This window comes from Sprattus sprattus (genome assembly GCF_963457725.1).
Source record: "Sprattus sprattus genome assembly, chromosome: 6".
Taxonomy (NCBI): Eukaryota; Metazoa; Chordata; class Actinopteri; order Clupeiformes; family Clupeidae; genus Sprattus; species Sprattus sprattus.
Window position 1 is genome coordinate 22,296,930 of NC_137925.1, and position 24,566 is coordinate 22,321,495.

The 24,566-nt window shown below is 43.4% G+C and overlaps 1 protein-coding gene across 1 annotated transcript in view; it reads left to right on the plus strand.

Moving 5' to 3' along the window:
• Positions 1–22,653, plus strand: part of slc2a9l2 (solute carrier family 2 member 9, like 2) — a gene marked incomplete at both ends in the record, with an annotated part of 142,313 nt that extends 119,660 nt beyond the window's left edge. The window contains one exon of the mRNA XM_080840899.1: positions 22,399–22,653. Coding sequence (XP_080697025.1) covers positions 22,399–22,653 — 255 coding nt within the window. The remainder of the gene's footprint in view (positions 1–22,398) is intronic.
• Between the last annotated feature and the right edge of the window lie 1,913 nt (positions 22,654–24,566).

The following is a 24,566-nucleotide window of genomic DNA, read 5'->3' on the forward strand; positions in this document are numbered from 1 at the left end:
CTACCCACAACTCGTTGTAACCTATTAAGCAGATTAATTCATACATGCATCAGGATTAGCATACATGCGGCATATATACAGTACATACAAGATTACATGATACATGCATGATGGTATATACATGATAACATAATACAGGATAAAAGTGAACAGAGCCAGCATTCAAAGTATTGGTTGTAGAAAAGCTTAGAACAGCTTTAACAAAGACTGAATCGATCGTCCAGGCCTTTTCATTAGAACATGTTAGTGGCATGGTCGAGTCTCAAATTATTTGAGTATTGATTTAAAAGTTTTCGATTAGTAAACTGATCATCCTCAGTTCATCATACTCATCATCATCCTAATCAGTGCCTGTATTTCAATATGAAAACAGTAAATCACGCCAATTACATTAAGAAAAGCTGACAGTGCTGCTGATAGGTGAAAAATCACCCTAGTTAGTTCAGGACTCCGGAGCTGCATGAAAGTATATTTATTAGACAGAGAAACAACAACAATTGCAATTGGGCTCCCCTCCCAGCCGAGGCTGACAGTGAAGCCATGATAAACTCTTCGCACCAAATTTATATAGTCAGAAGTTTAGCTTTGAGCAGGGATGATCACGTGGTGGATTTCTCACGTCCGAGGCTCCCTGTCTTGCAAGGATGGCAGTTTTGCACAAGGTCGGAAGAAGCACAGTTCCTTTCTTATCTCCTCTGGTCTAAACATGCTCTTGTTCATATGCAGACTTAGTGGCACCTAATATTCTAGTTACACACACACACAGAAAAGCTGTGCTCCTTCTTTCATAAGCACATAATTCATACAAGGAATATATTAATACAAGTCACTTGATTATTATATTCTTAAGTCATTAACAGTGTTTTGGAAATAATCTCTATCAATCCCTCCTTTTATCCGTTTCAATGGATAATCAAAAATTACAATCAAAATCACAAATCATCTTTCTTAAGCATTAATTATCAATTTCAATGGATAACTTCAAAATCATCATTCTGAGCTTCATCACATGGATTTTCGGAACAGAGGTCATTAATGAGCATTGTTTCATCTACCTTAGTAAGTAATTATTAAGCAAAGTTTCCATCAGAGGCACAGGCTACGTATTTGTAAGGCAAGGTATTCGTCGTCAGCAGTTTTAATCATTCCAGCCACCATCTTCTGTATACAGGGTTCTACACAGCATGCACAGGTAGCCAACACGTAAAGAATAACCAAAATCACTCCCACACAAGACATCAACATTCCTTCCCATGAGGAAAACATTGTCGACAGGGCACTAAACCAATCATGCGTGCCAGAACTCGCTTGCATTTTATTTGTAGGATCAGATCTAAGTCTTTCCCATCTCTGGTGTTGTCAGGGACATGTGTGCAATATTGGTCAGTACCAAGCATGACACAAATGCCTCCATTCTCGGCAGTGAGGATCTCAAGCACAGCCGTGTTTTGCCGTGTTACCCTGGAGTTGGCGTGTAGTTCTTCTCTGATTGTTTGTAGTCCGTCTCTGGTCAGGTTTTGGAATATCATCTCAGCGTAGTAAAGGAAATTAATCCAATCTGTGTGTGCTCCGATGACGCACCAGGGGCAGAGGGTAGATGCCAGGCCATTTGCTGCTGGGTTCAATGCCTTGTAGTCGTCTGGAATGCCTCAGGGAATGCCCAGGCTGTCGAAACCAGATCCCGCTGTCTCTCCTCCCTCGTACGGAATGCATTGGAACGTTCCTCAGGTACTGATGTATCTTGGACCTGGGGGTAATCTGAAAAGGTTGTACTAACATTGTTCAAGCACAAGTCCCAGACCAACCCACAGGCAGTGTAGCTCTTAGTTCACCATTCCCACATAACCACCACATATCAGCTATAGCTATATCCTGTACTTCAAGAAGTCTGCCATTCAAACACATCCCCGCAGTTTTACATTCAGATGAAGTATTTAACTGTATTTCTCTTCCATGATCAAGCACATATGTAATGGTTTTACATTGTGTCCAGTGTCCTAGGTGTGCATCGTTCTTTTCCCCAGGTTTTAAATAGCATTCAAACAGAGCATCTTTGCTAATGATGTGTGGAGGTGGTGAAGCATAAAATGTGAACAGTGATGTTGTATAGCTATCATTTATAAGCATGTTATTAGACCAACAATGTAAAATCTCACAGTTGTTGCTAGGAGTCCCCCACATACTTTGGCCCACTTTGCGTAACCTCCCATGACTTTGCAGAGGAATAGACCTTTTACTCCACAATTTCCACTCGGTTCTAATCCCACAGGACAGTACTATATCTACTGCCAGCGTTTGAGACGAGAAGAATCTATACATCAACCCCCCTTTGTAGACTGGTCTTTCTGTCACTGCGGGCAATACCTGGAAACAGCAAAGAAAGATGGTCCTTACTCCTCTGCATCCGCCATCTGCAGGCTTACCCGTTTACAGTGAGTCAGATGTATCCACGTGGCTCTCTCAGCTATTTTGACTGTGGTAGATGTTGACAGTAGCACTTGGTCTGCTCTGTCCCACTTGGGCAAGTGGAAGTGTTTTTTTTTTAGAGGCTGTTGATTAGGACCCAATCTCCTGGCCCAACCTTGGATTCAGCCTCACAGTGTTCCTGTGTAGGGGGGAGAAGTCTGAGAGCATTTAGTTTCAAATATCATCTTTGCCAAGTATTTTCAATCTCTTCGTCTGTTTTGGCAAATGGTTTAAGAGTTTAGGCAGTATAGATTCTTCCATACATCATTTCAAACAGTGATATCTACATGCATGCTTAATATCACTAATTTCTCTCTCTGAATTGGCTTTCAATAGATCGGTTCTTTCTTTTCTACCAGTCCGGCTGACTGGAGGTTGTATGGGCAGTGATTGTCTATGGCTAGACAATATTTCTTTCTTCGTTGGGATTTAACTCAATAAAATCTATAACTGAATGTTAAAACATCTTTCAAACTACATAATTCAATAAGAAGTAAAACAATATAAAATCAATGATGAATGATTAACTTTCTTTCTCAAAAAAATAAAAACAAGAACTAAAAATAGATGCTTACTATCCCCTCTTATTGAGGCATGTTTTCACCATGGCTCAATATTGCAGCATATGTTTTAGTATTGTGTGTTTTAATTCTTCAAATGTGTATGTGTCAGATGGTTGTTGTAGTTCAAAGTGTTTTACATAAAATGAATAAAAGCAAGCAGCAATAGCAATATCGGGAGTAAAATAATGGTCAACATCGTATCAGAACCTGATGTTCCAATAGGCTTCTTGGATTACTAAAATCATAATAAAAGAAAAAAAACCTTCTGCCTGGTTAGTGGCCTTGTCTGCTTTGTGGTTTCTCAATGAAACCCTTTTGCACCTGTGTGCACAATCAGGGCAATCAGTTCCGCTGCCTGTGCGGAATAGTGTGGAAGTAGTGGCTATGTGTTCAAGGTTTGTTTGCTTGAACCATCAACAATGGTTATATCTCTTTTGGAAAAAGGCATATCTTGTAGGTCAGCGCTGGCTGCCATAGTTTTTATCTGTTTGTGCTGTACGTAAAAGTGTAGCTGGCTTAAATGTCACGCAGTGCTCAAAAGTGATATGAGGCTGTGAGAGCAAAACAAATTAAATAAAAAATAAGCATGTGGAACTTTCAGTGTAAGTGTCTGTTTAGTACAATAGGAGCAGAGGCCTGCACCGTCAAGGCTGCAGCCACTCCTACTTGTAAACATTCAGACATTGCTTGGGCTACTGGATCTAGCCGTGTTGAATAATATGCCACTGGTCTCAACTTTAAGTCCCCACTTATGCATTAACACAAATATCATACAACCTTTTTCCTTTTTCTTTATTTTTTACAGTCTACAGCTTGTACGAATGGCTTTGTCGTGTATATGCTAAGACAGTAGAACTAACCAATAGTTTCTTAATGTGATCAAATGCTTGCCTTCCCACTTCAGGCTTTTTAATAATATCTCCAGCTGACATGGTCTGAGAATAAAGTAAACTCTGCAACATTTGTGTTTCTAACGCATGGTTTGGAATCCATTATCTACATAATTAAGTTATTTCCAGAAAATGTATAATTTATTTCTTTGTGTCTGGCAAAGGTGCTTTTTAAAAGATAGCTTTACTTTAGTGAACCACAGCTGCTAATTTTGTGGCCTTGTTTCTGCTAAAATCTTCTTATCTGGAGAACAGCACAAGATGTTCAACAACAATTGACGGTCTCTCGAACTGTAGCTAAGTTTGAGCTCATGGCCTGTGAGAATATAGTCTTTTGAGCCAGCACTCAGCCCCCACCCATCCTGTGTTAGTCCAATGCATCAATCTAAGTTAATATAGTTAGTGTCACAGGCTTACATTTCTCTTTAAATCGTTTGGCCTAAACAGTGTATATTCTATACATAACATTTTGGGACAACATTATTTAATTTATTCTAAAACCCATGTATTGTTGGAACAATTGTAATGCCCAACCCACATCATATCTCTTCCTAATAAGTTTGTAGAGCATGTTTTTTAAACATAATCTGCATTTTAAATATCTGTCCCGTTTCAGACTCTTCAAAAGTAATGGGTTATGTGTATGACTGCTTTTAGATGTCTCATTCTTTTTCTGTTCTGTGCATGTTATTCTCTGGTTACTGAGGCTCTGGTTCTGCAGGCACCAAAGTCACACAAAACAAAACAAAACAAAAAATCATTGGCTCTCTTGCCACCATTAACGTAAGCTTTTCTCTGTTTGGCGCAACCAATAATGCAAAAACATTTTCAAATCTGTGTTTACAATTTTCTTCTTGTTGTAGACATTTTAAATCCATCTCTTATCATGTACGTCTTCTGATTTTGACGCACCTTTACCCATTTCTAAGTCATTTTATGTATTTCTCTTAATACCTAATAACTGATATTGAAACCTTTTAAATTACCTTTAGTTTATTCTTCACACTAGGGTTAGTTATGTTTCTATTTTCAGACTCTCATAGTTTGTGTTTGAGATCGCAATGCTGAGTCAACCCGAGCCCGACCAGAGGTCCTCCATCTCACTCGTTTTCTGAGGAGGTTGAGGCCAGGGAATTTCCCTGGGGTGATCAATCCCCTACTGGTTCCGGGTCAAGGCATCTCAGTAATGACAAATCTTTAATTACATAGATTATAACTTTATTCATCTGGTTTTACCCATTGTAAAAAGTTTGTCTCAACCCCACAGGAAAATAACACACAAGTATTAGTATATTAGAGTATCTCTGACTCCTTTTCTTTATCTCTTAAAGAGACTCCTTAAAATCCAAAATCTTGTTTCCACATATGTCTGTGCATTACACAGTCAGCATTTTCTTGTATTGCCATATGTTTCATGTCCCCTTCTAACTGGGATATATCATCAATTTTAGATCCCTTGTTTCCCATTTTTTCTTATTGTTAAAATCCGGCTAGACAGGTATGTCTCTATATGTTTCAGACTATATCCTTCTTTATAGCCCTTTTTTTTATTTTTTAACAATGCACCAAGAGGCCTACCAGAAGGCCCAACAGGAAAACAGAAAGTGAAAAGTGTGTTCCCTTCATTCAAGGCGAACAGGAATGTATAGAGAAATATCCGGAGAAAATAGGCCTAGGAAGTTTTCAAATTCAGACACAAGCACTATCCTTCACATAAGGAAAATGGCATTCTTTACATATAACCTTTACCGTTTAAAACAAAACTTAACGGTACCCTTCCTTCCACCCTTCATACAAGGCAAACAACCGGAAGGTGAACAGTGCTTATATAACCATATAGTGCGCGCTATCCTTCACATAAGGCAATTGGCATACTTTACATATAACCTTTCGAACGGTACCCTTTTTTTCCCTTCAAACAAGGTGCTATCCTTCACATAAGGCAAATAGCAGGTACGTGAACAGTATTATATAACCTTAGCGCATCTCTGAATAGGAAAATTACAGACAGGAGTCTCTCTAACTCTTGCAATTCGTTCAACACACGGGGCAAACAGGAATAAATCCCTCCATGAACCTTAGTTCCCCTTTCCACCCCACGGCAAACAGGCAAAAAGTTAGTCACAAACCCCACCTGAAGACAAGTGTACGCAAAACCGACACAAACAAGAACCATATACTGTCGTACACTTACATAAAACAACCAATATACTCACAAACAGCTCGGAGTCCAACCCCTATAGTCAAATTCAATTCCTTCACTCTCGGCTCTCCTCGCTGGCAGGCCCTGGCCTCCATCCAATTCAATTTGGAGGTCTTTAGAAAAAACGGAGTCTCGTACTCCTCCATACGGTTCAGTTCCTGATGATTAGACCAGCAAGGAGAGTCGAAGAGGATGTTGGAATCCCGGACGAGCCCCCAATTATGATAGGTGAAAAATCACCCTAGTTAGTTCAGGACTCCGGAGCTGCATGAAAGTATATTTATTAGACAGAGAAACAACAACAATTGCAATTGGGCTCCCCTCCCAGCCGAGGCTGACAGTGAAGCCATGATAAACTCTTCGCACCAAATTTATATAGTCAGAAGTTTAGCTTTGAGCAGGGATGATCACGTGGTGGATTTCTCACGTCCGAGGCTCCCTGTCTTGCAAGGATGGCAGTTTTGCACAAGGTCGGAAGAAGCACAGTTCCTTTCTTATCTCCTCTGGTCTAAACATGCTCTTGTTCATATGCAGACTTAGTGGCACCTAATATTCTAGTTACACACACACAGAGAAAAGCTGTGCTCCTTCTTTCATAAGCACATAATTCATACAAGGAATATATTAATACAAGTCACTTGATTATTATATTCTTAAGTCATTAACAGTGTTTTGGAAATAATCTCTATCAGCTGCAAACTTTACATTTATTGTTAAATATACATTGAAGTCAACCAGATGATCCTTTCCCTACAATTTGTATGAAAGCTATTTGCCAGTTCAGTTATGGCAGTAATAGACCTACACAATTAACAATATCTGTACGAGATATCCTGAACGTTTACCCTACTTACGTCACCATTACTACCACTCTAGCTCCGTCTTGTCTCATCAGTCTCATTGTTCTCATGACTGCATGTGCTAATTTAGCTTTTGGGGGCTAGTTTTAGTGATGACCCCCGAGGGTCTATGAAAGAATGACTCAATGATGTCTTTGTGGTCAATTAGCTGGCCACGATGAATTGGGTGCTTCTGTCAAATATTTGCACCTTTGGGTGTACTGTTTCGGGGAGTTTGTTTAAGTTGTTTTAAGCAGCACAACGGAGGAATTGCTAATTGTTAACAAGATGCTAGTGGCTAAACCTAACCTGTTGACATTTGATTACTTTGACATAATGACAAACTAGTGAGTCAACAACTTTCCTGACACATTCATCAAGCAAGTGCAACACAAGACGGTAAATAAGTTACTTACTAGTCCGGCAGAGAGTAGTACCCGGGTGGCTTCCAGAAACCTACATAGCGCAGTAATATGCCTAGGGACCCTGGTATGGCAATGGCACAGAGGCCATTCTCCATATTAAATGTCATTGAAGCGCCCCAATTTTTTAAAGCAGTTATTTTAAGGTAAAATTGCTAATCCTAACCCTAACCCTGACTTACAATTGCTACATACTGTTACTTACAGAAATCTGTCCATCAAAACCTGAGTTGTCATTTTGTTTTGTAGTTCATCCATCTTATCTGTTATGGTGTAAATATTGTATGAACTGTCATTCTGTTCAGTGTTGCTGTTGTTGTTGCAGTGTAGCATGCGGTTAGGGCGGTGTCCACTGCACAGATCAAGGTTATATCTGCAGTTACTGTCTTGTCACTCTCAGTCCTTGAACAACTTAATGGCAGACATTTTCAAGGGCTGACTACATACTTGACACTAAAACAACATTGTGCCAAAGCAGAACCGTCCTGCGTAGGCTGTCTGAAGAGACAAGGAGTCTGAGAGCCTCTTGCCACCTTATTTATTTGTCCTCACTAGAACAGTGTGCAGATAAGACACGCACGTTGTGAGAAAGGCCCGAGCCGGCCATCTCACCATGTAGGATGTAGGCTTCTAGATGATGGTTGCAGGCAGGCAGGAACAGACACAGCGCAGGCGACAGTGGCTTACGTATAAAAATAGCTATATTTATTTAACAAAGGGACTCAACCATAAATACAAAAATACGAGGGACTTGAACCCCAAAAACAGAGACATACAACAGGGCAATCACAACCCCAAAACCAAAGAAACATACACTAAACAAAACTTAAAGCTATTAAACAGACAAGGTCCAACTGTGTCACACAGGTTTCATCTAGTACCTTGTCTTAGCTTCTTTGCAGCCTGTTCAGTCTGTCTCTAGCACAACAATGAGGTGCACCTTTTAACAAGGTAGTCCAGGGCTAATTAGGCCCAATCAGTCCCAATTGGACCTGTCCACAGGTGCCGGGGAACAAAGTGAGATGGGGGAGGGACTTCACCTTTTCACATTTCCCTCCCCTTCTGGAGTTTCGCCACATGAGTGGCGGAACAAGTCGGCCATTCCGTTCTGCCTCCACGTGCAGCTCCAGCTCCGGCTCCGGCTGCCGATCCAGCTCCAGCCACTGCTGCTGCTCCAGCTCCAGCTGAGCCGCCGGTGGTAGGCCCTCTCCTGCCGGTGCCAGTCTCCTTTCTGCTAGCTTCCACCCAGTGTCTCCGTTAGCGTACCAACCCACCTGCTACCACCAAATGTGAGAAAGGCCCGAGCCGGCCATCTCACCATGTAGGATGTAGGCTTCTAGATGGTGGTTGCAGGCAGGCAGGAACAGACACAGCGCAGGCGACAGTGGCTTACGTATAAAAATAGCTATATTTATTTACAACAAAGGGACTCAAACCCCAAAACCATAAATACAAAAATGCGAGGGACTTGAACCCCAAAAACAAAGAGACATACAACAGGGCAATCACAACCCCAAAACCAAAGAAACATACACTAAACAAAACTTAAAGCTATTAAACAGACAAGGTCCAACTGTGTCACACAGGTTTCGTCTAGTACCTTGTCTTAGCTTCTTTGCAGCCTGTTCAGTCTGTCTCTAGCACAACAATGAGTTGCACCTTTTAACAAGGTAGTCCAGGGCTAATTAGGCCCAATCAGTCCGAATTGGACCTGTCCACAGGTGCCGGGGAACAAAGTGAGAAGGGGGAGGGACTTCACCTTTTTCACACACGTATGTAAGAGGACATGATTGTACTGTCAGTTTCCCTTACATAAAATTACACTTTATTTGCACTCGCATTGCAGGCTTAATCAGTATGTACGCTGAAGCATGTTCATTTCTGTGGCACAAGATGGTTTATATATAAAATAAATTAAGATGAAGTAAACATCTCGCCTCCTGCGCAAACAGTGGGGCTGTGATTGGAGATTGATTTACTCTCTAATCTAGGGTCCATTTAGGAGAAAAGAGCTGTTTTTCTCCAGAGCCTGTAAGTAGTACTTAAACATGTGATTAATAGGCACTTCCTTATGCTGATTGGTAGTATGTCTAATAAACTGTGCGCTACTGATTGCCACTGCAGGTTGCATCCTCATCAAATTTGAATTACCGCTCCATCCCCTCTCATATGTACCCTCCATCTCTCTTCTCTTTTTTGTCTGTGACATTCATTCTTTCTCTCCATTTGTCTTTCCTTTCCCTTACCTCTCGTCTCTCTTCCTGAGAAGCATAGTGTCACGGAGGTTAGTGCGATTTAGATTGTGTTTACACTGAAGCAGGCTAGCCCGTTCTTTTGACCCCATGTCATTTATGTTCCGATTTCCACCGGAGTGGACATAATGATGAATTAGACAGCCACTGCTTGCACGACCTCAGGGACACACTGGGACATCCATCACCCCAATGTCACCGGCCTGCCATGCAGGTGGGTTACTACTCAGCACAAGCCCTGCCTCCGTAATCAGTCACTCCACATTGCGTGCACTTCTCATTGTTAATTTGTAGTCGCTACCACCTACTGTGTGATTTGGAATTGCTGTGGGAATTGCCCCCCCCCCCCCCTGCATGCTTCTTTGTAGACAGTGAGACTTTACTGCTCTCCAGGGGTTCATCAATATGTTGTTGTGCAATGAAGATACCCTGTAGAATGTAAACGTTGTCCACAGGAGACTGGGGTTTGGAGTTGGGGGGGTGGGGGGTTGGGCGGTCAATAAAGCATAGTGACAGATATTTATCTGAAATTTCTTCTGTATTTGTTCCCTCTGTGTATTTGACTGTGTGTGGGTGTATGTTTGTATGTGTGCGTGCGCATGTGTGTGTATGTGTGTGTGTGAGTGCGTGCGTGTGTGTGTGTTTGTGTGTGTATCTGTGTTTGAGCAAATATACATTTTTCAATATAAGTCCATTTTATTTATTATATATCTATATATATCATTGTTAACCATGAACACTGACTTAAGGTTGAATATATTTATTAGATTAAGTACATAGGCGACTAAATTATCACTTTGTTAAGTAATTTCCACCTATGTGTTTGGAGCTTTGTATTGATTTGTGTGTGGTGGTTTGTTCCTTTAGTAAAGATTTGGCTGATTGATTTTCTGTTATTTGTGTTTGCTGGTGCTGTGTATGCATTTGCTTCCTCAAGTGTGTGTGTGTGTGTGGGGGGGTTTGTGTGTGTGTGTGTGTGTGTGTGTGTGTGCGTGTTTTTGTGTGTATCTGTGTTTGAGATCGCAAGAAAACGTATAGCATGTGTGAGTGTCTGGGGAAAGTCCTGTGTTAATGTGTGTGTGTGTGTGTGTGTGTGTGTTTTGCATTTATTGTACTACATGTGGTCATTTCCTGCCTGTCTGGCAACCAAAAGAAGGAAAATAATGTTTCTTAATTTCCTAAGCCTTTCTTCCTTTTTCCCTTCTTATAGCTAGGAAAGGATTAGTCTTATCAGTCCTCTTTATGTGTGTGTGTGTGTGTGTGTGTGTGTGTGTGTGTGTGTGTGTGTGTGTGTGTGTGTGTGTGTGTGTGTGTGTGTGTGTGTGTGTGTGTGTGTGTGTGTGTGTGTGTGTGTGTGTGTGTGTGTGTTTGTGTGTGTGTGTGTGTGTGTGTGTGTGTGCATGCATGTGTGTGCTTGTGTGTGTGTGTGTGTTTGTGTTTTTTTCCGAGCGGGTTTGTCCCCCTGGGTCGTGTTGTGAATGCACTTCAGAGGAATGATACTTGTTGTTGCGTCACAGCCAGCTGGGTTTTGAAGACCACTCAGTCTTGACTAATAAAATGAGAGTCTCTTAGATGCACCCATTCATGCAGAGCTCCAGCCCGTAATGTAATGCAGAGTTCCAGCCCGTAATGTAATGCCCCCCCCCCACCCACCCCCACATGACTTCCTGACCGTCTGTCATCACATGCTACGCTCACAAACCCCCCCACCCCGTTTCAGATCACGGGAGAAAGGTCAGTTCATTTGTTTGGTGAACATTTTTAGTCAGTAGTGAATCGTATAGTGAGTCACCCTTCTATTTTCTAGAGGGGTCATTCAATAAGCAAGTGTCAGAAAGTGTCATCATTCAACCTGACTTTTGTGTGCATATGTGCATTCGTGAATCCCTATCTATGATGTGCAAATCGGGGACCAGGGTGGCTAATAGTTAATTGTAGTTCCACGTTGGTGGAACGAACTGCCTAGTTCTACCAGAGCAGGGGCGTCCCTCTCTTCCTTCAAGAAGTTTTTGAAGACCCAACTCTTCAGAGAGCACCTCCCTTCCTAACTGGCACCTTGACTAGTGCTTAACTTGCACTTACAGCAGTTACATTCCTGCACTTCTTTTTCTTTTCTATGTTGTTTTTTTATTTCTTATGTAAAGTAGTATTTATTGTTACACCGGGTTTTTATTGTTCTAGCTTGACTGTTCTCTCCCTTGTATGTCGCTTTGGACAAAAGCGTCTGCTAAATGACTAAATGTAAATGTAATAGCTAATAACACGGCACATCGGCAAGCATCAACCAAGACACATTTATGAACTCAGAAAGAAGCGGTTATCCAGCAGTTGGCAGCAACATAAAATCAGGCAATGTGTTTTATGTATGTAACCATTCATTGGTCTGATGCATCTAAACACATTTCCACAAAATTGGTGCTGTGAGCTGGCATACAGTAGTTTCCCTGCGTTAAGTAGGCAGCTCGGTTGACTGAGCTGAACACTAAAGCCCAAATGAATCGCACCTCTGTAGGTAATATCCGTGCGGTTCACCCAACTGAGGCACATTAAGCCAAGTGACACAGTACCGGTTAGAAATCCTATCGTTTAATTTCATTGCGATCAATCGGGGGTTGTCATGGGACAGCTTAAGCACAGCAAACATCTCTCGTAAACAACTTGCCTGCGGTCTTTCTGAACTGCTGCTGAAAGGAGTCCAAATCAATTAGGGGCAAGATTCCCCAGTCTAACGAGACAAAAATCGAACTGTTTGGGCTGAACGCCAAGCTTCGCAACTGGCAGAGAGAAACAGATGTGGCTCATCAGCTGGCCGAAACCCATTCCTGCGGTAAAGTGTGGTGGTGGCATTGGAATGTTATAGGTGTCTGCCAGATGCAGGGACAAGGGGTCTGGTTAGGAGGGATAGGCAAAACGGGCAGCCATTTACAAAGATGCCCTTTGGAGAAAATCCACTTTCATAATAAAAAGAAAATCCATTTCCGTATGACCTTTGACTGAGAGAATGGTTCTCCTTCAGGCTTCATGACAAGATAAGCCAACAGAATGCCCCAGGGGCTGTGGGACAAGCCTGTGAGTGTCCTTGAGTGGTGCATTCAACGTGAATCTCATGAATTTTTCAAGAGGGACACAGATCTGGCAGCTTGTTGAGTGTTGCATCCGATGAGGACCAGAGAGGTTAACATTGTTAACATTGTCATAAAAGTAATTGAACAGTTGCTATTTTATGTCACAAATCCTCCCAGTCCAAAATGTTCCCCAATCAACACAGAGTTTTAAAAGCTCAAGCGTACCTAAGTCAGTTATCGGACAGGGTCAAACATCAGCCATTCTGTTAAACAATCAAAAATGCAAAGTTTAATAATGGATTAACAAACTATACCTTCAGTTTAATAATGGATTCATATGACAATGTGAACGTTTGCCGATAACACACGGTGTCAGATAATTAACACCGTTACGATAATGTTGTTATATATTTTTGTACTGTTTTTGACAGTCTGGTTGCCAAAATGCCTTGCACTACACACACCTTCAACACCAACTTGCCTTCATCGCTTGCTTAGCACAGTCGTCAGCATAATCACATAATTTTGCATTTTGGGACCTTGAGGTTGATCCTGCGTAATACACTGCTTCAAGACTGTAGCACTATAAAGCCTGCAAAAACCGTATGGGGTCAGAATCCTCTTTGAAGCCACTGAAAATGGTCAGTCCTTGCAGACATGCCCATCTGTTGCATCACAAGCTCTTCACATTATTAGTGTAATGATGTGGGAATGTATTGATGTTGAGGGGGCAAACAGAGGAGGAGAGGAAAATACATATTGATGTTGAACATGTGCCAACGCGGAGGACAGAAGATCAGTCACCTGTAGGGGCACACTGGAATCATGGGAAAGTACACAAGGTTGTGCTGGCACTACTGTGCTATAAGCCAGAGGAGCATTTTGTTGCTAATAAGATGAATCTGATACCTTATGTTTTACAAAATGACCTGTTTTGGTATGTGTGTGTATAAGGGGGATTTGTATGCATACTCTGTGTGTGCAAGACCTTCTATGTTTTGTATGCTCAGAGTGTGTTGTATGTTGTAGAGGGGGAAAAGACTGGATGTTTGTATGAGTGCCGTGTGTGTGTGTGTGTGTGTGTGTGTGTGTGTGTGTGTGTGTGTGTGTGTCTGTCTGTGTCTGTGCTTGTCTGTTGACACGCATGTGTACATATGGCTTTGTGGTCTTGTGAGAAACAGAAGCGTGCTTGTGAGTGAGCTAGAGAGCGAGGCCAATAGCACTCAGCGCTAATTAAACTGAATTATTCAGGCCAGGTCTCAGCAGCCACACACACACGTGTGTCCCCCCCCCCTCCCCGCTAGACCGGATTCTGCTTGAAAGTCGGAGTGCAACAAATGGCTGCCGGTGTGAATGTGGCACACGCTGCTATAGGCTCAGGCTTCAGCCTTTCTACTTCTGACCATCACTCCTGTCTCTCTCTCTTTATCTATCTCTCTCTGTCTCTCTCTGTCTCTCTCTCTCTCTATGTCTCCTATCTATATGTCTCTCTCTCTCTGTCTATCTCTCTCCTTCTATCTGTCTCTCTCTCTCCTTCTCTCTGTCTCTCTCCATTTATCTATCTCTCTCTGTCTGTTTGTCTCTCCCTCTGTGTGTGGGAGTGTCTGTATGAGACACTGAGAAGATCTCCTATTCATCTTTGTTTGCACACATGCCACATGCATACACACACACACACACACACACACACACACACACACACACACACACACTCTGCCATAAATAACGTGGGTCTGATGGGATGGTATTACACGCTAATCAAATAACTGTCCTTTACTCCACAAGCCTTGCAAATGGATGGCCTGCTTCATTAACGCTGATTCACATGTGGATCACGTGTATGTGGGTGCATGCTGAGTGTGTGTGTGTATGCGTGCGTGTGTGTGTGTGTGTGTGTGTGTGTGTGTGTGTGTGTGTGTGTGTGTGTGTGTGTGTGTGTGTGTGTGTGCGTGCGAGCGTGCGTGCGTGCGTGCGTGCGTGCGTGCGTGCGTGCGTGTGTGTGTACATATTTGTTCTGGCCATGTTCAAGGGTGAACCGCATAGCAATCATGACATATAGTATAGCGTGTGTACATGCTATACTGCATTAGTCTGCATTAGTTCAGCCAATTCATTTCAGCTCAGTAACTTCATGTACCAATCTGTTGCAACCTGGTATTAAAAAACACATATGATATAAAGGTAGAACACACGCAAAACATAGTCCCAACACTTCAGCAGATGTGCTAATTAAAGGCATGTTTTTATATGTGTTATTGGGAAATGTAATGTTCTTCAGCCATTTAGTCTTTTTATGGAATCTAACACATCTAATGAGAGATATCCCATTAAGCTTCTATATCTTTAGTTCAGCACAATGGTAATTTCCTGTAGTATATTTGATTATGATCATACAATATGCCTGTGATAGAATAGAGAAGCATTGAAAGACTGCACAGAATGGACCTATTGAAAAACAATACATTCATAATGTAACCCTGTGCTGCCACAGCAGCTGGCCCCGTCACCCGCCTCCACAGAAAGAGTGATACGAGACAGAGGGAAGCGGAAAATCAGAGGAGATTGGAGGGAGGGAGAGAGAGAGGGAGAGATAGAAGGGAGATAGGGAGAGGGAGACAGAGGGAAGCGGAAAATCAGAGGAGATAGGAGGGAGAGTAAGAGAGAGAGGGAAAGATAGGAGGGAGATAGGGAGAGGGAGAGAGAGAGATTGAAGGGACAGAGAGAGAGAGGGAATGAGAGAGATTGGAGAGAGAGAGAAAGATCGAGAATAAGAGAGATTGGAGGGAGAGAGATAGATTACAGGGAGAGAGAGAGATAGAAGGAAGAGATGAAGTGGTTGTAGAGACACAAACGAGTGATAGCAGGATGTCTTGACCGAAGGTAAAGATGTGCACCCTCTAGCCAATCTGACCCATTCCCCTCTTCACCCACTATATAAAGTCAAAACAACTACCGGTATATATATATCTTTCCTCTTTACCCAATGGCCCATTATACAAATCTAAAACCAAACATATACATGTAGGTCGTTTCTCTCTTCACCCCTTGGTCCACTATACAAATTGAAAACCAAACATATACATAGTTTCTCTCTTCACCCATTGGCCCACTATACAAGGTGAAACTAAACATATCATCTTTCCTCTTCACCCATTGGCCCATTGCACAAGACACAATCAAACACACACAACTGCACACACAATCACACCACAAAGGACGCTTATGCAAGTTTATGGGAACGTAGCGCTTCCCCCATCTGCCTGTGGGCCGGACACATGGTTGCAGAAGCAAAGCTTGTTATATCAGACCCTGAGCAAGGGACCCGATTCCTAGAGCCACTTGAATGGGAATAAAAGCTTGCAGGCGGACAGTGCCAAGGTTACGGCCCGCCGCGGCCCAAACAGATGTCCGTCAGACGTCAGAGCCGGAGCGGTCCAGGAGTGTGTTGGCTGTGTGTTCAGTTTGACATCCGCAAGGGGAACGTTGTGTAAACGCCACGTGTAATTTTGCTTTGGAGCCGAGTGTCAGAAACAAGTGAATTGCCTTGTCTACTTCACTTTACTAGAGTGTGTGCGTTTCTCTCTCTCTCCCTCCCTTTCTCTCCCTCTCTCTCTCTCTCTCTCTCTGTGTGTGTAAGAGAGGGAGGGGGAGAGGGGGAAAACTCACATTGGAGCTTGGAGAAACCAGAGTGACCTGGTAGGAGAGAGTGACTAGTGTGGGTGAGAGAGTGAGAGTGAGTGAGTGAGCGAGTGACTAGTGTGGGTTAGAGAGTGAGAGTGAGTGAGTGAGCGAGTGAGTGTGAGAGTGAGAGTGAGAGAGTGAGTGAGTGAGTGAGTGAGTGAGCGAGAGTGAGTGAGTGACAAAAGGAGGGATATGGTGAGAAAGAGACCAAGATAGAGAGAAAGAGAAAGAGGGGGATGAAAATCTAGCGAGAGCTAAAGAGATGACTGGCTGGCAGGGCGGGCGGGCGGGGGGAGGGGTGGGTGCGTGAGGTTAGTAGTGGGAGGGGCAGGACGAGAGTGGAGATGACAGACAGTTTATTTTTAGCGGCGGAACACAAATAGAGCCAGTAGCCTGAAATGGCTCTATGGGCTTCTGGCTGAAAGAAGGTTGTGTGTGTGTGTGTGTGTGTGTGTGTGTGAGAGAGAGAGAGTGAAAGAGTGTGTTTGTGTATGTGAGTGTTAGTGTGTGTGTGTGTGGGTAGGTCGGTATCTGGGTACTGAGTCAGTGGGCAGCTCAGGGCACCTGGAGCCCCTAGCCATCCCCCCGCCACACACACACACACACACACACACACACACACACACACACACACACACACACACACACACACACACACACACAAACACACACATACAAGCACATACCTAGCTGTGTGAAAAACTCCTTAATGTTAATTTCGACATACACTGACCTGATTTATCTTCCTCTTTAAGCTGATGAGGGGCACTGGCTGTGCATCACTGCTTCTTCTGCTGCTGCTGTGTGTGTGTGGGTGTGGGAGTGTATGTGTGTGTGTGTGTGTGTGTGTGTGTGTGTGTGTATATGTGTGTGTGTGTGTGTGTGAGGCATGAGGCATGTGTTAAGCAGCACTGGAGGGGTCAAGTGATGAGGTTGGCACAGAACACCCCACACAAACTTGTTTCGGGATCAGAAAAAAAGGAGTTGCGCAATATGAGGAGAAAAGAGGAAAACATGTTAAAATCAGCATCCTATCCCTGCGCAGAATGTCATGATGAATCCCTCGACTCTAGAATCACTGTGGTGGAAATACTCCACTGCTCCTCCTTGCTTTGATTTGCCCTCTCGAATAGCATGCATGCACAGACTCACACACCGAACACATACACACACACACACACACACACACACACATACTGACTCATGCAGACACAAAAAAACCTAATTTTTGCAGACACACAAACATATGCACACGCAAATGCACAAACACACATGCATGCATACATTTTTACACAGGCACACACAGACACACACAAACACACACACACATGCGTATATTTATACACAGCCAGTCAGGCACAAACACACTCACACACACAAATAAAACCAGGCAGGGGGGGGGGGGGTTGCAGCATCTCATGCGTAATCCACCTCACATGCCTCTGGTGTAAAAGAACGGTGCTTTTTTTTCCCTCTGTCCCGTCGAGAGCTCCCAGACCTCCAAGAAACTCATTACAGTAGCGGAGTGGAGGGGAGCGAGGGATGCCTTCTTCTCCTCCGCCCCCCGCCCCGCCACATGGACGACGGCGCTGGGGCAGAGGAGAGCCAAGGTGAGGAGGAGAAGGGGGCAGGGCACAACTGTAATCTCCAAAAATAATGTGGCCATTGGAGAAAGCCTTCGAGGAGTTTAGCCGTAATCCGGCTGTGGCTTTTGTCGGTGATGAAAACCCCGACGGGGCCAGACGGTGGTCTGCCTCTCTGTCTGCAGATTGGGTCTGGTAAGGGCTCGCAGGAAAGCCCATCAGGGGATGGGGACTGGCAACTATGTGATGATACTATTGTCACAGTGTCAGCACACTGGCCAATCAATATTGTTTAGGTGAAGATATTGATCAGTAGCTCTTGCCAGACGTTTAATGGGTTGAACAACCTCTGAGCATCTGTGAATGTCAGTGAGTGCACCAACACCACATAATCATATAATCTAATGGGTCTCCCTCCCGCCATTAATGAATGCAGGGATTAGCTAGTTAATTCTTTCAGTATCATCTGTAAAGCCCTTAATCACCCACTACTGTTCAGTTATCATTTCTTTTAACTCTTTTCCTTTCTGACTCTCTTTAAATACGCACACACATATGTATATATATATATAATATATATTATATTTTTTATTATTTTTAATATTTATGTATTTATTTATTTTATAATTATTTCATTTTTTTCTTTTCTTTAGTTTTTTGAGATAGCTGTTCTTAATCCTTATTGTTAATGGGCTCAGTGGATAATGACATGCAGATGCATTGGAATCAGAGGAGGGGTTTAAAAGGCCATCATGTGTTCCAATGTGTCCACTGGCCCAAAGTGAGTGCACTTCCACAGTGGCGTCACACATCCACACCCCCTCCACCAGAGGCAGAAGGATGCACTGAGGCAGCCCGGTGCCCCTGAACTCCAGTGTTCCCACTCTCACTCTCACACTTTCTCACCTCATTAAGCAGCGCCCAGCCCAGCCCAGCCCTGCTCCCCTCCGCTCCGCTTAGCCACTTACGAGTGATTCACGATAGGGATGCAGATGCGTCATAAAGTGTTACGGAGAGGATGTGACTGTGAGACACCTCAGCTGATGGTCCTCCAGGGTGACGATGGCGGGTGGTGTGGGGAGGGGGGGGGAGTGTGTGCAGAGTTGCAGCAGAAGTGTTGACCACTCGTGCAGATAATGTGGTGTCCTTCAGTGCAGCCCCCTCCTTCAGGGATGTACCGCTGGGCAGTCAGTACACACACACAGGAAACATGCTCATGAATGCATGCGCAAATAAAGCACACATATATACACACACATACACACGCACACATGCACACAATGCAGTTGAAGTTTGGTCCCAGAGAATATTGTCTGCGTACAAGTGATGACCAAGAAAAGAGGCTTCTGCTAGGCCAAGCACTCCAGGGTGCGCTCTTTACTGTCCCCATGAGGTTACTGTCCTTGCTCTTGTCCCTGTTAATTAGCCTGCTAACAGGCAGCGTGACAGTGCGTTAACTGAGCCGTGCCTGGAAGGGAACTGTGATGTGTGAAAGACACACCTTGTTTCACCTCATCCCATGCCCTTTTCAGAGAAGCAGTGGAGTGAATCTGAGTGTGTGTGTGTGTGTGTGTGTGTGTGTGTGTGTGTGTGTGTGTGTGTGTGTGTGTGTGTGTGTTGTGTGTGTCTGTGTGTGTGTGTGTGTGTGTGTGTGGGTGGGGGGGGGGGGGTCAAGACAGAAGAGATTTAGATAAAAGGAAGAAGTAAATAAATGACTAAGCACAGACTTAATACAAGAGCAGAACTTTTTGATTTCAGCCGTGACTCATTTCTCCCGTGTGCAGAGGGCGCGGGCGTGGAACGCGGATGAGGGAGATGAGCGGAGGCATGCGCTGAGTTCGGAAATGTGAACTGCGTCACACACACACAAGCAATCTTTTTTTTTCAATATCTATTTATTTATTTGTTTATTTCTTTCATTCTTGCTGAGCTGTGGGTGGGTGAGGGAGGGCAGGACGGGCCCTCGCTGATCCTCTTATGAAATATTCGAAAGAGGAGAACCAGTTGGGCTCTTTTTTTGGGGGCCATAATGCAGCCATGATGTAACCCAGAGGAACTGTGTGGTGCTGGCTGAAGCAGGCATGGCATGGCATGGCAGGGCTGGGGTGAGGGCGGGTGCAGCCTGAGGTGGTGCCACATCAGGGTACAGTGTTCCTAAGGGACTCCAGTCTCACTCAACAGGTAACTACAGATGGACCATTGAGTATTTGTTTGTGTGGCTATCTGTGTATGTGGTTATGTGTGTTTGTGTGTGTGTGTGTGTGTGTGTGTGTGTGTGTGTGTGTGTGTGTGTGTGTGTGTGTGTGTGTGTGTGTGTGTGTGTGTGTGTGTGAGTGAGTGAGTGAGTGAGTGAGTGAGTGAGTGAGTGAGTGAGTGAGTGAGTGAGAGAGAGAGAGAGAGAGAGTGTGTGTGTGTGTGGTGGGGTTATTTTGAGTAGCAGATGGCTCACCGGTTCTCTTGAAAGTCTGACGGTGCCATCTTGCCAGAGGTCAGGGTAGATGAGCAGCCCCCTGCCCCCCCCCCCCCGCCCCCTCCTAATCTGCAGCTCTATGTTCATAATCCGCCATAAAGCCCTGCGATCAACAGCCACAAGGTCAGTTTTCAAAGATTTCCACTCGAATATGACATGCATTGGGATGTGACCACCCCAGCCCCCCTGTGCCTGGAGTAACGTCTAGATCCCATCCGTTCAGATCATTGAAAAAACCAACGTCTGTCATCGTGCACCTGAGAACGTCCCTGCCCTTTGGCAGCATGTCCTGACCGATTTACTTCCTTTGAGGGTGAAAACAGGACAAATAGAAGTAGATGTTTGTTTAACTCGATGACCTTGCTGTGAGGTTTCAGTGAATTCATCTGTTTCCCTTGCTCAATGTCTCTCTCGCGTCCTCCCTTTCTCTCTCACTAGGTAAACAGTGCCCCAGTATTTTATTTAGTTTGTGTTGTTGATGTATTTTCCGCCGGCGTTGCTCGTTATGGCATTAAAGCAGGATCGCGGTGTTGGTCGTGACGACGTGGCATTGTGGCATTGAGGCTGTGTGCCGGCGTGACCTGCCTGCTCCTCACTGATTCAGCTCTCAGGGCCACGAATGAGCTGAGCCTTTGTCACGGCACCTGGGCTCAGACTGCACCCCCACCCCCACCCTCACCCCTTATCTCTTCCTGTTTGCCAAAGTATTCACACCGCTCCAAGCACTTCCTTTGTAATATTATCCTTTCTTCACTTTCTCACTTTCTTTTTCACAAAAGAAAATGTTGAAGCATTCTATTGAAGCATCTTTAAAAAAAAGCTTGTGTTTCTAGACCCACCTCGAGTACCAGAACTACCCGTTTCTCTCCTTTTTTTATGAAGGTGAAGTCTTTGTGGCAATCCTGTCATTCCTGACCATGTGACCTAGTAAAGTCTTCAACTATCTACAACAGTGACTCAGCAGAATATCTAATGTAGCATTGGCTGCTGCTTGATCGAGTTTCGTTGCTTTATCCTCAGCAAATAAAACAAATATGCTACATGAAGCTTTATGATAATAATTATGCTATACCTAGGCAATAATAATGAGCATAATTGGCAACCGTGCAAGGGCGCTTCTACACAGCCTAATGGCTGCTGACCCTAAATGCCAGGCTCTGAAAGAAGATGTCACATCGCCTTTGTGCAGGAATCATCTCTCTTAACATGATGGCATTAGTTGGGAGTGTGGCTGGACCAAAAACTCTCTCCCTCCCTGAATCCTTGCCTCTGAGAATCAACGCTGACCCTGTAAGAGCATGTGACACATACGTGCCGGATGAGCCACAAGGGGGATCTATTTTTAGGATAGTGTGCAATTCCCTCATGAATTGAGCTGAATTTAGTATCATCACGTTGGTTGGGGGGGGGGGGGGGGTCTGGGGGTGATGGGGGGCGAGTAGTGGACACTGGATTGGTCAGAGAAGGGTGATGATTCTCCCTGAACAAAGCCCCTGTAGGGAGAACATGCGTCCAGTCCAAACACATCTTCACGCTCCAGCAGCATTTGATAGTAAGCACTTCTAGGGAGTCATGGGATTTGGGGGGGGGGGGGGGGGGGGGGGGGGGCTGTCACTTGAGAGCGCCTCTCTAACAAATGACACAGGGAATTACATCATCACTGATCTTAACGCAAGTTTAAAAAATGGGAATTCATTCAGAGCTACTAACAGATATCATCCGTATTCTTACATGGGAAACAACTGGATTTCGCAGGTCACATCAAAGTCTAAAAAAACAAATCATAACCGATCACGTTGTGTAAGTAAGCAATAATGCCTCACTATTTTATGTAAGGGATAATGCTTCCAGAGGTCCTTTGCAGCGATTTTATTTTAATGTTTCAATTGTAGTGATGTGGTTTGTGTTGGGGGTCACACAGCAACCATTAACAGTTTGTGTTTTGTTGTGTTCTGATCTGGCAGGAGGCTCTGCAGACCTATGCTTTCCTGATCTTTATGGTGTTCTGTCTGATCGGTGCCGTCTACCTCTTCTTCATTCTCCCCGAGACCAAAAACAAGACATTTGTGGAGATCAGCCAGAGCTTCGCCAAAATGAACAAAGTCTCCGACGCCAAACCCAACCAGGAGATGGAGGACGTGCTGTCAATCAAGCCAACATCTGGCGGGGAGACCAACGAGACACCCAACAATGTTATCGAGATGGAGAGCTCGTTCTAGCCTCATATCAAGTGTTTTTGTCCAGCTGTACAAACATATATCATGGAGTATGTGCATTTATATTGAAGATGAATGAAAAGCTTTCACTGATGCAATAATGTGCTATTTTATATAAAACCCAAAACATTTCTAGATTTTTGGGAATACAGTAAGTTTGAAATAAAATATGTGGTAGCCCTTCATGTTAGGGAGACATACTGTATGTGAACCATTAACACAGAACTAATATGTGTCTGTATACAGTAAGTGCCCAATAAGATTTGCATTAAGCATCATTGATCATTTATTAGGCCTGTATTCGCCAATTTATTATTCTCACTGAATATGTAATATATTCTTGGAACATCCTTAATAGCCTACTAGTCAGTCTCAACCTACGCTTACTGATATATATTTAAAACTAAAATCAGAGGTTTGTAGCATCCTAATACATATGGTACTTATAGAGACAGAATAATTGTTGAATAGACATTGCTCAATGCACTGGCACAGCAGGTAATGGTAATTGTACTCATCCAGGCTGCTAGTGAGGAAGGGCCTGGAAACTTCCTCAAGAGCAATTATTGTGCTTCAATCGGTGATACCTACAGTACATAGAATATCATTACTGATTCAACATAAGTTTCCTGTTATAAAGTGAAAGATTTCTTTCCATATGATCAGACTGAAATGATGAAAATGTAAACTGTAAATATGTCATTATTCCTTTAAAACAGGTTCTGTGTTCTAAAGTGAAGGCTGATTGTTTTCTAATGACAACGTAAAAAAGGATGAAATCCTTGTGCAAGTTAGACATTTCTATTTACAAAAGAATCACAAGACAGTTTCTCAGAACATACAGTTGTTGTTCGCATACAACATGTGTCTACCACACCCCCAGAAAGTAACCAGCTTGTGTTTTTACAAGACAGAGACCTTTTCCATAGCCTTAAGCCTCCATCAGGATCTGACACTGTCTTGTGAGACTACAGGATGGACTTGTTGGTAAAGTTTGTTTGTTGGTAAAGAACATTTTGCAGGTAGGAATACCTACAACTATTCTTCCACTAAGTGACAATTTAAGAAAGTATATAAAATAGTTATACATCTTCTATTTTTACCCTTGCTATATATCCGTGACCAAAGATTAAGACCAACTAGTTGGTTATTAATGATGTACCAAGAATAAATAACCTATTCAGTTAGGAAGACATTTGTGAATACTGGCCTAATATATGATTAATGGTGCTTAATACAGTCTGTATTGGGCTCTAATACAGACACTAGTTATGTTGTAACGGCTACTACTACTACTAGGCCTTTAAGTTCCCAGAGGAATATAGGCCATCGACGTAGCCCCTCCATGTCTTGGGCCCTCCGCTCCAGTTGTTGCCAGGACAGCCCTTCTCTCTTCATCTCCTGTTCTGTGGTTCTTCTCCAGGTGGTTCTCGGTCTGCCTCTCTTCCTCCTGCCCTGTGGGTTCCAGGTTAACAGCTAACATAGTAATGGCTAACATAGGTTAATTGTATCTCTGCTCTTCTAAATATGTGTCATGTTGTGGGAAGATGACAAAAAAGGGACATTACTTTGTGTCAAAGTATACAAACATTTTAACCACATTATTTTAATTCAAAATATAAATGTTTGGTTTATCTTAAATGATTGGTCAAACCCTAATGTTGCAAGAAATGATCAATATTGATGTTCTACAGTCATAGAGTTTTGCTGATGTGCTAAGCATGTTCTGTACTGAACTCTGTACAACTCAATAAATATGATTATAATCTCAACATTACAACATTGCCTACTTCAGGTCTTCCCTGACCAGATTTGCCCTCTTGATATGCTGTCTGTATTGCTGTCAAATGATCCTTTTTTTAAGCACCGGCTTTTAAATCTGCCATCACTTTCATAAAACGACTTAAAATGCGGTC